General features: G+C 56.0%; 1 protein-coding gene across 1 annotated transcript in view; it reads left to right on the top strand.

Moving 5' to 3' along the window:
* Positions 1–16868, top strand: part of LOC102772352 (protein VAC14 homolog) — a 73298-nt gene that overhangs the window by 42047 nt on the left and 14383 nt on the right. The window contains exons 13-14 of the mRNA XM_015558787.1: positions 5163–5319; positions 16807–16862. Coding sequence (XP_015414273.1) covers positions 5163–5319; positions 16807–16862 — 213 coding nt within the window. The remainder of the gene's footprint in view (positions 1–5162; positions 5320–16806; positions 16863–16868) is intronic.

The raw sequence follows: 16868 nt of genomic DNA, 5'->3' as shown, positions 1-16868 counted from the left end.
GAGGGAAGGGGAGTTGGGGGGCAGGAAACCAGCTCCAAGTTGTCTTGCCCCAGGCCTGCCTTTCTCTTCTCTACCCTCCGGGGTGGCGGCTGGAATGTTAAAGCTGCCAGAACCCACACTGTTACCTACTGTTAGTAGAACTTAGCAGTAAGATTTAGGTGCAGGCCTTTTGCATATATGGCACAGAACTAGGGAAGGATTTCAGTTTATTAAAAATGAAAAAGGAGAGAGAGAGAGAGGAAGGAATTAGAGGCCCCACAGCTTCCGTGCCTCTGCCCTTACTCCCGGCTCCGCTTCCAAGATTCAGGAGCGGCCCGGCCTGACCCAGATCTCAGGCTCTGCGCCCACTGCTCTGGGAAGAAGCATCAGTTTAGCCTGAACTCCCCTCTCCTGCCAGCACCTAGTCTAGTGTGTCCCTTGGAAGCACTGTCGCAGCTTCCTCCTGGCCGGGACGGAGAGGGCCCGGCTTGGGGATTTCCTTTGCTCCTCATGGGGCTGGAAGGCTGAGCCAGGGGACATCTGGGACGTATCAGCTGGCCAGTGGCATAGCCAAACTTTTGACAGAAGTTTCTTAGAGATGAGTAGCGTGAAGTGGGCGGCCTCTCCGACCATCCCCTTGGCAGAACATCTTCCATCTCCTGCCTGGCACTGCAGGTCAGCAGGTGTTTATCCAGCATCTGCCGATGCCTCATCCTGGGGCTTCATGGTCAGGAGACCTCGTGGGAGGCGAGGATGGGCCTCCCAGCCGAGGAACCTGGCCGTGCACACTCTGGTCTCCAGCCGGTCCTACACAGTGAAGGAGTAGGCAGCACCTAGGGGACAGAGAAGGGACCTCCTACCGTGAGGCGCTTTCCAGGGCTGGTCTGTGGCCGAGGTGCTGGGACAGGGGGTGCCTGGGGGGACCATTAAGAGAAGGAAAGGAAACAGCCACCGTCCCAGAGACTGTCCCTGGCGTGCTGGACACGCAGGTGACAGCCTGCCGGGGCCCCATCCGGATGACCCCTCTCTCACTGAAAGATGCCCTTTGCTGGCGTCAGGTCACCTCCGACGAGGAAAGGCTTTTCCGGGAATGCCCTGGCTCCCTCGTTTTTGCTCCCCAAGCCCTAGCGGGTATGAACCCCTCACCACCTCCCCCGCGGCCTTCCCCTCAGAGTTGCTTTGTCAGATGTTTTGCACACCCAGTTGCCACTGACCCTTTCGCTCCACTCCAGGATGAGGGACCAGCTGATGTGCCTTCCCCAGCCCCCGGCCCCCGCCTGTTGCCATGGTAATGGCAGGCAGTCCTGTTCCTGCAGAATATTGCTTTCTTGTAACCTTCCTCCCTCCCTCTTCCCCCTCCCCCACCCCACTTCTTTCTCTCACACAAAAAGAAAGCACAAGTGTTTTATATTCATTTTGCAAAAAGCTGTGTAGCGCATACTAATTGGCGTGGCTTCCTCCTGCTTGAGCCTTTCCCGTTCTCGGAGCCAGGATTACAGGCCAGGCAGGCATGGGCCCAGCCGCTGCTCGGGAAGGAGGGCCAGCTTGGTTTCTGGAGGCCAAGCAGCCGTCGATAGCCCAGGGCCTTTCTCCCAAGCCGTAAGCAGGTGCCTCGGAAGCATGGCTGCTGAGGGTCACCCTGTCCTTGTCCTAGAGCTTCCTGTGGGGTCCACAGGGGGTGGAGCACCAAATCCCTGGCTGGACACACGGACTCAAAGCCACATCCTGCTGGAGGGTTGTCCCTCTGTTGCCCAGTCCCAGGGCCCCTGTTGGCATCGCCTCCCAAGGCCTTCCTCCCTAGGGGCCTCCTGGCTGCTGAGGCAGAGCCTTGGCCTTAGGCTCGGCCTCAGGAGTGTGGGTCTGAAGCATCAAGTTCAGCCCCTGGGCTGAGTGGGGTTTGCCAGTCAGCTGGGGGAGGGCCAGTGATCCTGGCTGTCAGAGAGCCACCCTGCAGCCCCAGAGTGGCACCCAGCTCCCCTCCTCAAGGCATTCCTTGCCCTCTGTTTGACAGCTCCTTCCCCTCCTTGCCTGTAGGAGGCTGGGGGACTGAAAGGGCAGTGTGTGTGTGTGTGTGTGTGTGTGTGTGTGTGTGTGTGTCAGTCACACCACTACACGTGGTGTGGCCCCAAGCTGGGCTGTCTGGGGACCAGAGATAAATTTTTTGATATGTAAGCACAAGGGAGTGGCTGGGATTACTGCAGGAACCTGTAGATAACATTTCCGGCTTTAATTGTGCAATTGAAGTGTAATTTGCATTCATTTGCCATTTGGTGTTAAACTTCCTAAAATAAGAGAATTCACAGTGTAAAATATGCAGCGTTGCTGGCTGCACTCCCCAGTGGGGCAGAAGGAGGTGGTACAGAGATACACAATGCAGATCCCCTGGTGGGGAAGTGAGGTCTGCAGCCCTCATGTGTGCCCCGCTGTCCCAGCCCCATCCCGACACCAGGACTTTCTCACTTGCTGCATTTGACGGCCCGAGTTTGCTGCCTGGAGGCTGAGTGCCCTGTGCACCTGCACCGCTGGCCTGAGAGGCGGGGCCTGTGGCTCTGAGGAGTGAGTGGCATGAGGGGTGTGCAGTGGGGCTGGCAGGTGCCAGGAAATATAAGGACACAGAGGTTGCCCCTCGACCCTCTCGGCCCTCCTGTGAGTCTGAACCAGGTGTGAGATCATGGGGGTCAGTGAGGGTTCCCCCCTCAATACATGGGCACAGCAAGAGCAGATTGCTCAACAAGTACCACTGGATTGGGAATCAGGGTGTCTATTTGGGATTTTGACTTGGGGTGTTTTTGGAGATAGAATCCACATACCATAAAATCACCCTTTTAAAGTATGCAGCCCAGCATTGTACACTGCATGAGTATACTTTGCCAACGGGGTTGTGCAACCATCACCACTATCTAATTCTAGAACATGTTCACCACCCCAAAAAGGAACCCTGTACCCATTAGCAGTCACTCCCTGTGTCTCCCTCCTCCGGCCTCTGGCAACGTCTGATCTCTCTGTCTCTGGATTCGCCTGTTCTGGACGTTTCACATACATGGAGTCATCTACAGGATGTGACTTGCACATCTGGCTTCTCTCACTCAGCAGAAGTTTTTGAGGTTCATCCGTGTTGGGGGTGTATCAGAACTTCATTCCTTAATATCGCCAGATAGCATTCCCTGCGTGGATATCGGGGTATCAGTCGAGGGACGTTTGGGTGGTTTCCGCTTTCCGGCTGTGATGGGTGCTGCTCCATGAGCATTCCTGTGGAAGCTTGTGTGTGGACATGTTTTCAGCCCCGTTGGGAGTAACCCTGTGTTTCACTCTTTGAGGCACAGTTGGCCTGCCCCTTGCCTCACTGTTTGATTTTGGACAAGTCACTCCCCGACGCGGACTCCCTGGTCTCCTTTCGCCTCCCTGACGTTGACAGCGACTTGCTTGGACAGTCGAGCGTCTGAGTGCACGTCCTGCGAGGTGGGGCTCGGGCTGCTCTGTTGCCCGGCACCGCGCTCACTGCTCTGCTGTCTGTTCCCACATCTCACCCTGTGCGTCCTTCCTGCCGCTGTTGGAGCAGAAAGCCCCCTGGGAGCCTCCCTCAGTGGCAGCAGAGGCCTGGGCCTTGCTGCTTCTGGACCTAATCCTACCCTGGCTCTTGGCCTGGGCACCAGGCAGCCCTTGCTCCTGCCATCCGTCCGGACTGCTTAGCAGCCACACTTCTCAGCCAGCGCAGGAGCGTTCTCTGCAAGCCCCACAGTCAGACGTCCAAATGTGCAGGAGGGCAGGGGTCCAGGCTGCCTGCAGGCCCTGGGCTGGGACGGGTCTGACTCACCTGCAGCCCCAGCACCCAGCACAGCACACAGGGGAGGGACAGCTGGGATGCCAGGTCCCACCTGGTGAGGCTGGCGTGCGGCAGGGCAGGGAGTGAAGTTACTGTCTCTCAGGGAGGTTTTGTGCCGAACACACCAGGCTGCTAGGAGAACACTGGGGGCCAGAATGGGCCAGCAGGTACGGGGCTCAACTGCACGGCCAGGCTGCTGGGAGAACACTGGGGGCCAGAATGGGCCAGCAGGTACGGGGCTCAGCTGCACGGCCAAGCTGCAGAGAGGACCCCAGGAAAAGTGACAGCAGGGGCAGGGGAGGATGGGGTGCTGGCACATTAGTTGCTGTGAGACAGGAGCTGCTTTCAAACTTGGAGAGGCTCGTGGCTTTTTTTTTCTTTTGAGATAAAATTCTCCCTTTTAAAATACAGGATTCAGTGGTTTCACTTACCTAGTATTTTTTTATTTAGTATTTGATAAGGTTGTATCGCCAGCACCACAGTCTAACATGTGAACGTTTCCATCATCCCACGGAGAGCCTACAGCAGCTTGACCTTGACTCTAGTCACCACATCCCCCGCTGGCATGGCCGCCCGCGGTACCCGGGCCCGCCCAGAGCTCTGTGTCGTTTCCACTGGTCCAGAGATCTCTGGATTGTAGGGCAGCCCCGGGGGACTATGTGACACGGCCCTGACTTGAGCGCACAGTGGGGACTGTTCTCTACACTCACCTCTGTGCCTTCCTTGGAAGAGCTTGGCAGGCAGGGTCAGGTTCAGGGGCCTTGCTCCACTAGCTTCTGTGTATGAGCGCTGCAGAGGCAGCGAGAACTGAACACGTTAGGAAGTCTTCCGTCCTGGAGCCCAGAGTCACACCCCAAACATGCAGGGTCCTCTGGGATCTGCCAGGGCCTGGTGTCGCCTCTGCAGAAGGATTTGTCCTGTGACCTGATGCTGGGCTGGGCCATGGCTGCCACCCCCAGGAGTGTGGCTGTGAGGGCATTGCTGGGTCATCGTTGGGCACAGACAGCCCAGGAGCCCTGAGATGTGTATTGCACAGGCTGCCCTGGTGCCTGAGTCCCGCATCCCCTGGGGTCCCCTCTCGTCCCCACGCCAGGGACCAGAGAGGAGTGGTCATGGGAAGGCTGACTTCCAGGCCTCAGATTCCAGCTTCCTCCCTCCAGTCGCTCCTGTCCACTGCCTGTGTTCCCTTCAGTTCAGGCCTTTGTAGAACATTTTGGGCATCGTTACAGCCATAGTCTTGGCCACCCTCACCAGCCTGTTGCCCTCTGCAGACCCCTCTCCGCCTCCTAGAGGAGGCTCTGTCTCCAGCCACAGCTGCCTGTGGAGGTCCTTGTCCCTCATCCTCTGCTTTTCTCCCCAGGTTATCCTGAAGGATCTGGAGGTGTTGGCAGAAATCGCTTCCTCCCCTGCAGGCCAGACAGAGGACCCAGGCCCCCTCGACGGCCCTGACCTCCAGGCCAGCTACTCCAAACTTCAGGTGTCCACCCCTGGCAGGGCCGGCCTGCTGACCACTCCCAGTAAGTCTTCCCCTGATGCTTCCAGCCTTGGGGACACTAGGAACACTGGTGCTCGGTCTCCTCCTGGACTGGGGCCATCCTCGGGGCTGTCTCTCTCGAGCCTTGGAGTTCTGCCAGGGTGTGAGGGTCAGTGACGGCCATTGTCCAGGAGGCAGGTGGACCTGGCCATGCTGCCGCCTCCTGGCTCACACTCCAGCCCCCGTAAGAGACGCTTAGTCCCTTTTCCTCACCTTCCTGCACCTTTTACCCGTTGAGCCATTGGCTTAATGTAAAACCATCTGAGTCAGCCGATCACCTCTCCCTGGGGTGGCGTCTCCCTGGTCAGGAATCAAGGGGCTTTGGAGTCGGGGCTCACAGGTGGGAGACTAGGCAGCCATTTCCTTCCTCACTGAGAGGCTAAAAATAGCTCTCAACATGGCAGGCAGCCCAGGCAAGAGACAGTATAATTCAAACAGCATGTTTCCGGGAGTGCTTGGCCATGAAGGTGGCGTGGCGTTCCTGGTGCTCCCCCTCGGAGCTCCTTCCAGACATCAGGTGGCCCTTCTCCCAGGCCAGGCTACTCCCAGCACCTCCCTCCCAGGCAGACACAGTTCCCTCCAGCGACACCGTCCTGGAACCTGCCCAGGGGTGCGAGTCAGTGGGAAAGCACCCAGGGGCCTTGGGTGTTTGCCTGGGTGTCTCTGTCCCCTGAGTGGCTCTTGCCACCAGGCACCAGGTCCTAGATCAGTGATGGCGAACCTTTTGAGCTCAGCGTGTCAGCATTTTGAAAAACCCTAACTTAACTCTGGTGCCGTGTCACATATAGAAATTTTTTGATATTTGCAACCATAGTAAAACAAAGACTTATATTTTTGATATTTATTTTATATATTTAAATACCATTTAACAAAGAAAAATGAACCAAAAAAATGAGTTCGTGTGTCACCTCTGACACGTGTGTCATAGGTTCACCATCACTGTCCTAGACAGTCCCTCTGATGTAGAAGCCAAGTGTCAAATACATTTGGGGCCCATCAGCAGCAGCTCCCCTCCTGCAGCCCCACCAGGCTGGGCCCGAGGACACCTAGAGCACCTGCAGGCCTGCCTGCGCCGGGCTGTGAGGTCATCACAGAGGTTGTGCATGAAAGGGTCCCGGTGACACGGCATCAAGCCCCACCCCTGCCCTTGCAGCAGAGTGTCCATAGGACCCCAGGCTCTAGGCCGCCACCGCTGCACACGCTCCGCCTGCAGCTGGTCCCAAGTCCCAGCTATTCCTGCTAAAGTAAGGAAGGAGTGAGGGGCTATGGTAGCCCAACTTGCTTCTTGTTTCCCCAGGATGCAGGGGTTTCCTTGCCAGCGAGCGGGTTTCCTCTGGGCAGTCAGAGGCCATAGTCAGGGGGGCACCCACATCCTGACTCGGGACCCGTGCTGAGGTTCCCACCCTCTATCCCACAGCCTAGGACTCTGCTCTTCATCCTGTGTCCCCAAGTCAACACTTGAGGGTCAACTTGAAGTCTCCAGGACTTGAATTGTCAGAAAAATAAAATGTCAATCAGTCCAGAATCTATTGTTATTAAAAAATTAGGTGGATACCCAAATTAACCTTTCATCTATTGAGTGCCACTGGAAATGTGTTTCACTTTGAATGCCACAGAGTGTGAGGGTAGGGCCCTCCATGAGAGGGCGAGGAGCAGCAGGCTCCTCCTTGGAGAGGGTGGGCCTGGGGGGCAGGGACAGGGTGGCAGTGATACCTGACCACCAGGAGAAAGCGCCGCAGGGACCAGGCCAGCCTCACCCCCCTTGTCGGAGCATCCGCTCTCCCTAGTGGGAGAAGCGAAAAGCTGAGGCAGCACAGCCCCAGGCAGGATGGACACCTTGACCTCCCACGACTGTGCTCCACCTACAGGTGGCTTTTCTCTTCCTCCCTGGCACAGAGAAGTGCCGCCGGAGCCCTGCACCCCGGCCTGAACCCCAGGGTCTGCTCACGGAGCTCATCATGACTGAAATGCTTGCTTGCTGGTGGAGGGATGGGCCAGAAAAATGGCTGTGAGTGGCCCAGGTCACTCTGGAGCCATAGGGCCTGACCCAGAGAACTGCAGAAGAGGCCCTGTGAGAGCAAGCCCTTCCAGCCGCTAGGGAACAACGGCTGGGGCACTTGGATGGCAAAGCGCTCAACCCCCGCTCCTGTCCCCACCAAGATGGGTCAGCCACTGACGAGTCTCAGGCAGTAGTCTCAGCAAGGCTGTAGGACCGGCTCACCTCAGCCAGGGCTCACCCGGATGCATAGACTAACCAAGTGTGCGGGACGGGAAGAATTCCATCCTGGGAAGAACACCCAGGAAGTGCTGCAGCCAACAGTGCTTCTTGCTTCGAGGGGTCACAGCACCGAGGGCCACACGCTCTCAGCCTGAGACTCTAGGAGGGGGGACCACCCCTGCATGTGCGTCCACAGCTGGCACGAGATTTTCAAATGGGTCCGTGATTTTAAAAGGTCAAGTTCACAGCAGTAATAGAAGAGCATGGGAAGCCAGAGCCGGGCCGCAGCCACCTTAGGGAGGGTGCGCGGCAGGCCCTTGTTGCGGGCGGCTGTTGGGTCGGAAAGCACTCGTCCCTCTGCAGGCTGCTCTTTGTGGTGGTGCTTTTAAGGCACGCGAGCAAGGGGGTCATTCTGCTTCCATCTGGCTGAGCACGGGGACAGTGGACCCAAGGCCAGACCCTGTCCTGTTTGGATTCTGTTTTCCTCTGGCTCTCCAGGGCACACCTCTGAGAACTCGCAGACTGCAGTGCTACGTCCCTTTAGGGTAGATCATCCCACCCCATAAAGGAAAGCCAAGGAGGCAGGGAACCTAGCAAAGATGAAGTCAGTGGTGTTCCTGGGGAATTGAATGTCCCGCCTGTGTGTTGGGTCCAGAAACTCAAATGGTGCAGATGGAGCGCAGTGGTGGGGAAGCGGGGCCCATCCCACGCCTGGGTGGCGCTGTGTTGGCCTAAATGTGCAGCAGCGGTCCCCAGGCCTCAAGGCAGAGCTGCCCACGTGGGATTTTCCTCCCGCCCGTCCCAGTGTAAACACCTCCCTCCCGTGCGGAGCTGTGGGGGCTGAGGCCATGGTGTCGCTTCTCGCACGCCCCCTTCATTCCTGACCTTTGCAGATGCCCCGGCTGGGAAGAGGCCTCCTCGGGCGCAGTCAGGAGGGAGCCAGTGGAGGGACACTGTTTCCCTGTCTCCCTGGACTGATTGGGTGACATGAAACAACACCACCTTGGTCTCCTGTGACTTGGCAACTTCTGTGCCTTCTCTACCTGTCTCTGCTCCGGGGGACGTTAGCCGAGGCTGTGCAGGCTCCGGGAAGAGGAGATGCTGAGCCCCCTCAAGCCAACCCAGGGCCTGACCCTGAGCCTGCACAGAAGGTGCAGCAGGAGCTGGCGGCTCTGGGACCGTTCTCCTGTTAGAGACATGCTTGGCCGGCTTGGGGCTTGGACATCCCAGCTGCGGAGGGAGCCGCCTGCCAAACACAGCAGCAGTGTGGCAATCGGGGCCAGAGGTCAACCCAGAACTGATGTTTACCCTGAAAACCCAGTTTTCCCTGTCCTTCCCCCTGGCCACGGGCCCATTCTTGGTGGGATAAAACTGCTTACATCAGGGCTCTCTGGTCCAAGGTGGAGTATGACCCCAGCTCTACGAACATGGACAAAAATGGAATGTTCTGATTCAGTTTTGTTCCTTATAAGCCCAGGCTGGTGTGGCCAAAAGCAGAAAGAAGTTCTAGAAAAAACCTAGAAAGCGATCCCTGGGCGTTTTTCCCAATAACAACTGTGACTGTAATATGTGGAGCTCCCGTGAGGACCAGGCGCTGTCTGAGCGCTCCCCACGTGCCGGCTCCTGTACCCCGAGGTGAGCTAGCTCAGACCTCACTGCGGCAGACAGGGGTGCTGACCCAGGGCCTAGCCTGAGGGCCTGCTCTCTTCACCCCACACTCGGCCCAGGAGCCCCCTTGAGCCCCAGCCTTGCCCAGCACTGGACTCTTCCACCGCCCGAGGGAGGAGCCGAGCAGTAGTAGCCAGGCCGGCGGTCTCCTGTGGGTTTGGGGTCACGATACCCCTCAATCTGACAGTTCTTGGGGGTGGCCCTCTTCGCAGTGACTTCAGGGACCCCATTCTGGCCTCAGGTGACCTCTTGGTTTCCTCCATCTCCTGCAGCCACACCAGACCAGGTCCCAGCCCCCAAGGGCCTTACAAGCCCTTCTTCCCACACGCTGTGTTCAGGCACAGGGGTTGGGAAGACCTAGGCTCACAGTCCATCTGTGCCCTACCTGCCCTGCGACCTGGGGCAAGTGTCCTGCCTCAGTGCCACCTCCTCTCCTCCGTTACTTGGGCAATGGGTAGTTGGGGGCTCTGTGCGCTCTTGCGTGGAAGACGCTAAGATACGTGTGAGTGCCACCTCTGCTTCGGTCCTTATTATGGGAGCTCAGGTGCTCTCCTCTGTGGGGCTTTCAGGAGAACCGGGGCCAGACCCTCCCGCCCCTGCCCTCCCACCCGTCGCTCTGTGCATGGGTGCTGGGGCCACATCTGTTTCCCTCCTGGCCATGACCTCTTAGACCCTGGTTTCTCAAGGTGCAGGCTGTGCAGCCTCTGCGTCGCCTGGAGGGTCATCAGCAATGGGCACACTTGGGCCCACCCCAGACTCAGAATCGCATTTTGTCAGGATCACAGGTGCCTTGTGTGCCCCCCACAGTTAGAGAAGCGCCAGCTCAGCCCGCAGGGGTCTGTGGTACTCACCTGTGAACCCCGCATCAGAGCCGTTATAACGGGGGCACCAGAGCTGGGTCTGAGGCTCACCTAGCACCACTGCCCAGGCCTTTACTGGCCACCAGATGGAGAGCCCGGCCCCCTCCTACCCAGGCCCATTGCTGTTGACAGTCTGAGGGCCCTTCCCCCTTCCTTCTCTCCAGCACCACCCGTGTCCCCAGCTGCTTGCTCCGACAGCCCTGCAGCTTTCCCCTGGTCAGCCCTCTCCACTGCCATATCGGCTTCTGGTTCCTCTCGGACCCCGCTGGGGCCCATTAGCTTATCTCTCGCTCTGAACCACGCAGCTGGAAACCTCCTGGATTTGGGTGGTTGCCCGGGGCAGAAGGCTCCTGACCTCAGCCGGGCTCGCCCCCCGGATTCCGCAGGCTCCACAACCCCCGAGACCCTGTTTCACCAGAGCCCTTGGCCTCCCTCTCTCCCAGGGAAGCCAGCCCCTCCCCACTTGACCCCCTTGATTCCAAACCAGCCTCCCAATCCCACAGCCCCCTCCTCCGAGCACTTCCTGTGCCAGGAACCGTTAAGCTCCTGCTCCCTGTGAGGCTCACAGACAGGAACCGCCACCCTGGAGAAGGTGTCACTTCCTGCGACTGCCCTGCCAGTTAGCGACAGGACCTGGGTCTCCTCTGGGTCCCCTGGCCCTTCCCCGCCTTCTCAGGGCAGGGGATCCATTCCCACTGGAGGGGCCAGGGGGAGAGAGACAGGAGTGTGGGAGTGAAGCAGGACCCTGCTGGGCCTGGGCTGGGCGGCTAATGTTTTCCCATCTGGTTTTGTTGAACTGTAACTCGCGTTGTGTATTGAGGCCAGAGCTATTTTTATCCCGACATGTGAGGCTCCTTCACGTCATGGCCACAAAACTCAATCCAAAACATCCCAGGGAAGGTTGTTTGTGAGCCGTTGTGCAGATTCTCATGTCGCCACATCAGGTTTCACTTAGCAACATCTGCGGGGCTGGCTCCCTGGCCGCCCACCCCACCGGCCTGGTTTTGTGTGCCGAGCGCTCCCGACAGCATCTGTCTGCCCCTGGGCCAGCGGCGGTCACGTGCGCTTCCTGCCAGAGCCTGCCGCTCCAACCAGAAAGGCCGGGCGAGCGGCGTTTGGCTGCAGGCCTCGTCTTCGGCAGGATCAGGGAATGAAACCCCACAGCCCCCCGAAGGGCACCTCGCTCCTAAGACCCGTGGGCAGGTTGTTCTCTTTCCCCTCTTCCTGCGCCCTAGCCAGACAGCTGCTCGTCACCTCTGGGCCCGGAAGACGGCGCCGTCCACGTCACCCGAGTAAAAGCCTCTTCGTCCTCAGCAGAGCCTCAGCGCAGGGGAGAGTGTGCGGAGGGCAAGAGCCAGAAATGGGGAAGTGGCCTAGAGGGAGGCGCTGGGAGCTCCCATAGGGGCTGCAGCGGGCAGGCCTGAGTTCAGAGGAGAGAGGCCTGCCATGCCCTGTGGGAGCCTGGAGTGGGTCTGTTTTCTTCCACCCCATCTCCTCCTCCTGTGCCTGCAGCCCTGCCTGCGATGCTCTTAGCTCCACCTCCAGCCAACAGGGCCTGAGAGCCAGGGAGGTGGGGAAAGTGGCCACTGGGCCAGTGGGAGGCTGAGGCTGGGAGATGAGGCCCACACCCCGCCCCATGGAGCACTGCGACGACTACGGGCCCGGCTTTGACCAGCCCACCCAGAAGGTGTTCCCCATCCACACCCCCAGGCCTGCCTGCCCAGACATGTCTGCAGTTGGGATGGGATCTCCTGCGCTTTAGGGGCTCCTGCTCTCTCCTGTAGAGGCTTCTGCCCTCGAGGGCAGTGGCCCTGACCAGAGTCCCTCTGGCATGTGGGAGCCTGAAAGGCAACAGGCCCCATCCCGGAGCTGGAGGCCCAAGCAGGCCAGGCCCAGACGGCTCCCCCAAAGCTCCCCCACACTCTGGCCTCCCGCCAGCCAAGGCTCAGGGAAGGAGGGAAGGTGGCGGCCCTGCGCTTTGTAGTCTGAGTGGTGGGAGGCTGAGCCCCACAGGCTCTCCTGGCAACCACTGCACTGTGAGAAGGCGAGTCCCTGCCGGCTTCTTGGTGATAGGGCTCTGCCCCCACCTCCCACCAAGGGCCGCAGCCCCAGGGCCATCCTGCAGCCTGGACTTAGGGAGTTGGCCCTTGGGGAGCTGTGGTTTAGGAGGCCTGGGAATGTGGCCAGAGCAGCCCCATGCTTTCTCTCCTGCCATCTGTGGTCAGCTTGCAGCTTATCAGCACGAGGTAGCAGGTCTCCCTCCCTGAGTGTGATTAGGGTTACAGGTGAGCCCCTCTCCTCCTTGCAGCCTCCCTACCTCCCAGTTCTGAAGTCTCCCCACTCAGAGACACTGCGGACTCTCCTCCAGCCCTCAGTCATTCGCCCTGAGACTCAGCGGGAAGAATGTTCAGTATCCGGGTTATGGCATGTTTGCGAATAGCTGCCCCTACTTTTTGGACCATGTGGCAGGCTCCAGGCCCAGGACATTACGTGTTTTGTCTCATTTAATAGGGGTTCTTATTGCCCCCACTCTACAGATGAGGAAACTGAGGCTTTGACTTGGCCATGGTTGCACAGTCAGTGGAAGAGTGAACATCTGACCTGAACTCAGGTCTGATGGACTCCCAAGCTGAGCTCCTGAATACCATGCCCAATGCTTTCCACTGCCCCTGGGAGGCCAGAACAGCGGGCCCCTCTGCCCAAGACACCCTGCCCCCGGGGAATGGAGACTGTGGCCCAGTTGGGGAGGATTTCTTCATGGCTTTTGTCTGTGTCGGTCCCTTTGTCCTCTGGAATGCTTGGGAGCCTAAATGGCACTAGGCCTAGAAATGGGGTGGGATGGGAGTGCACATCCAGGAGCAAGAAGGGGACAGGGACATCACAAACAAGCACCCAGTGAGCTTGTCACACCCACCTCCAGTGAGCGTGAGGGCGGCCTACCCTCCAAGCCAGGCCACCACCGGGCAGCCCAATTCATAGCCTCAGTGTGGGGACAGGAGGAGGGGCTCAGAGGCAGCTGGGCTGCCCCAACAGCTGTACCTACAGCCACCTCCTCAGAGATCAACTCCAGCTGGGCCTGGGGTAACACGATCTGTAAGAATGTGACACTTGATTCTGCAAACAGCCCCGCTGGGCCAGGGAGCAGAGACTGTTTGCCATCCCAGAGTCACCCAGGATCTCCCGGGCCAGGCCGTTCCGGGCAGGAACCCAGAACAACACACTGCAGACAAGCTCAGCGAAGCCCACACTTGAACTGGGCTTCTCCCTCGGCCCTACCCGGGGCATCGGAGCTGTCTCGGTCTGTGGTCAGCAAACTGCGGCTCACGAGCCACATGCGGTTCTCTGGGCCCTTGAGTGTGGCTCTTCCACAAAATACCAACCTCTGCGCGTGGGCCACGAAGTTTCAGTCGCACTGTACGTGCATGCGCGCACGTGGTATTTTGTGGAAGAGCCACATCAAGGGGCCAAAGAGCCGCATGTGGCTTGCGAGCGGCAGTTTGCCAACCGCGGATCTAGGTGGTTCTGAGGAGAGAGAACAGTAGTCCGAAGGTGTGACTTCTGATAAGAAATCCTTCCAAAGTAATTCACAGCTGCCATCTCCAGTTTCCACCACGTGCCCAGAAGCACCGGGCGAAGATGTGAGGGAAGCCTGAGTTCAGCAAAAAGATAGCTACTGGGAGAAGGTTGCACTGCTGCTGCCTGGCCATGGCACCTAATGAAGTCTCCCCTGCAGCCCCTCTGGGGCTCGCGCCCAGTGCTGTGGGTGGTTCCTGTTTGTGCTTTGGGCTGATCCTCCTGGGAGCTGTATCCCTCGCACAGCGAAGCTCCATTCCCAGTCCCCACATCGTGCCTGTTTCACGCCGATGTGTGGCCATCCTGTCCCTGGTCTGGGGAGGAAGCCATGATGGCCAGAGAAGCCACAGTGATGGCCCAGGTCCTCCGTCAGCCCTCTGCCTCCTCCCGCGTCCTCCCTGAGTGCCAGACTCCAGTTGAAGCTGAATAAGTTCTGAGCACCTAACATACAGTGTGGTGATTATAGTTAATAATACCGTGTTATACACTTGAAAGTTGCTAAGAGTAGATCTTAAATGTTCTCACCACAAAAAAGAATGGTAATTATGTGAAGTGGTGGGAGTGTTAGCTAATGCTATAGTTGTAAGCATTTTGCAATATATAAGTGTATCAAATTAACAGCTACACGGCAAACTTACACAGTGTTATATGTCAGTTTCATCTCGATAAAGCTGAAAAAATTAAAATACAAAAAATAAAAGCATCTACAAAAACTTTTTAAATATGGGACAACTGGATATCCATCCACATGCAAAAAGATATTAACTTGGACTCCTTCATACAATATAAAAAAAAATTTTAATGGGCCAGAGACCTAAATGTAAAAGCTTAAGAAAAAAATTTTACAAGAAACCGTATCATAAATCTCTCTGACCTTGGATTAAATAGCAGTTTCTTAGATACAACACCAAAAGCACAAACAAACAAAGAAACAGATAAATTGGAATTCATCAAAGTTTCAAAAATTGTGCTTGAAAAGACATCATCAAGAAAGTGAAGACAACCGAAGAATTGGAGAAAGCATTTGCAAGTCATATATCTGATAAGAGACTTGTATCTGACATACAGATAATTCTTACAACAGCAATGAAAAGATAAGTAACCCAGTTTAAAAATAGGCCAGTTGCTCAGTGGTTAGAGCATCAGCCCTCAGATTGGAGGGTCTTGGGTTTCATTCCTGGTCAAGGGCACATACATCAGCTGCAGACTCAATCTCTGGCCCCCGGTTAGGGCATGTGTGGGAGGTAACCAATCAATGTGTCTCTCTCATCTCTTTTTCTCTCTCTGTCTCTCCATTTCCCCCTCCCCCCTCCACTCTCTCAAAAAAAAAACAATGGAAAAAATCTCTGGTGAGGATCAAAAAAAACAAAAGTCAAGGATTTGAATAGACATTTCTCCAAAAAAGATATACAAATAGCCAATAAGCACAAGAAAAGATGTTCAATATCATTAATCATTAAAGAAATGCAAATCAAACCCAGAATGAAATACCACTTCCCATCCACTAGGAGGGCTATAATCAAAAATAGATAATAACAAGTGTTGGCAAGAAATGTGGAGAAATGGGAACTCTCATACATGGCTGATGGGGATGTAAAATGGTGCAGCCACTGTGAAGAAGTCTAGCAGTTCCTCAAAAGTTTGCACAGAGAGGGTGACTATGTGATCCAGAAATTCCTCTCGGGTATATAACCAAGAAAAATGAAAACATATTCACACAAAACCTTATATGTGCATATTGAAAGCAGTATCGTTCTTAATAGCCCCAAAGTAGAAACAACCAAATGGTCCACCAGCTGATGACTGGATAAAATATGGTTTATCCATACAATGGAATATTATTCGGCCATAAAAAGGAGGGGGAAATGGGGAATGACAGCTAATGGGTAAGAGTTTGGGGGAGAACGAAAATGTTCTGGAAATAGTGCTGATAGATGCACATCTTTGTGAATATACTGCACACCACTGAATTGTACACTTTAGGACTTTATGGCATGTGACTTATATCTCACTTGAACTGTGCTCTTTGTCATGCCCCGTTAATGTCTTGGGCAGATGGAGTGAGGATTCCTACCATCACTAGCACCTCTTTCCAGCAGTGCTGTTGGGGTCAGTGTGTGTTAGAAAGGAAAGAGGGGGAACCCAAGGAGTGTACTGGGGTGTGTGAATACACTGTGGGGATCATCCATGCATTCTGTCAGCCCTGCCCTTGTCCCCTCCTTGGTGCTGGCTGCTGGGTGCCTTGCAGAGGGCGACGTGGGGAGGGGTGGCCCTCCGTGTGTTCTCAGCTAGGACACATCAGAGGGAGATCTCCAGTGTGCTTCTGGTTGGTTCTAAAGCCAACTGCGGCTTTGAAAGTCTTCAGAGCACGGCTCTAAAAGAGCATCTTTGCCTGCAGATGAGAAAGAATGTCTGATTTCAAAACATTGGGAGCATCCCTGGCCCATGTGGCTCAGTTAGTTGAGTGTACCAAAAGGTCGCCGGTTTGATCCCTGGTTGGAGCACATGTCTGGGTTGTAGGCTTGATCCCCAATGGGGGACCTGCAGGAGGCAACCAGTTGATGTTTCTCTCTCTAAAACCAATAAAAATATATTAAAAAATCATTGGGTGCAGAGTGAAACCTCGGTCACATTTCATAGCGTGTGCCGTCTTTAATCTAGTGGCGTGGGCACAATTACTCTTGGTTCGGTCACGCTGGGAAAGGAGTGTGGCTTTTGCCTCTCCAGGTGTGTCAGTTTTGTTGACCATTGAGATTGTGGGCCTGGCTTTCCCCCTTTTTTCTCTTTGACTTGTCATTTGTCAACTGGCCAAAATAAAGGCCAAGGCACATTTTATTTATTGAGATAATGAGTAGAAGTTTATTTTTAAAAATTACATAGCACCTCGCAGAGGATCTTAGAGAGAGGCGGTGTTCACTAAGTGGCCGGGGTTGACTGGGCGGATGGACAAGTCAGTGGGTATGTGTGTAGTAAGCAGAGTTGCTTGGACTTACCTGTGTAGCCCTTGATTGAAGATTTTCCCTCGTGTTGTTGCACACATACCACCACCACCACCTTTTTGGCATTTACAACTGTTTATATTCTGGGGGGGTGGGCTGCCCATCACCCTGTGGACACAGAATAAATCCCAGCTCCATCCCTTTCTCTACAGGTACCAAAGGCTTAGAATGTTCTCCTTCCACTCCCACCATGAACTCCTACTTACAAGTTCAT

This window comes from Myotis davidii, unplaced genomic scaffold (assembly GCF_000327345.1).
Source record: "Myotis davidii unplaced genomic scaffold, ASM32734v1 scaffold453, whole genome shotgun sequence".
Classification (NCBI taxonomy): domain Eukaryota; kingdom Metazoa; phylum Chordata; class Mammalia; order Chiroptera; family Vespertilionidae; genus Myotis; species Myotis davidii.
Note: the sequence above shows the minus strand (reverse complement) of the source record. Positions and strands in the feature narration are given on the sequence as shown.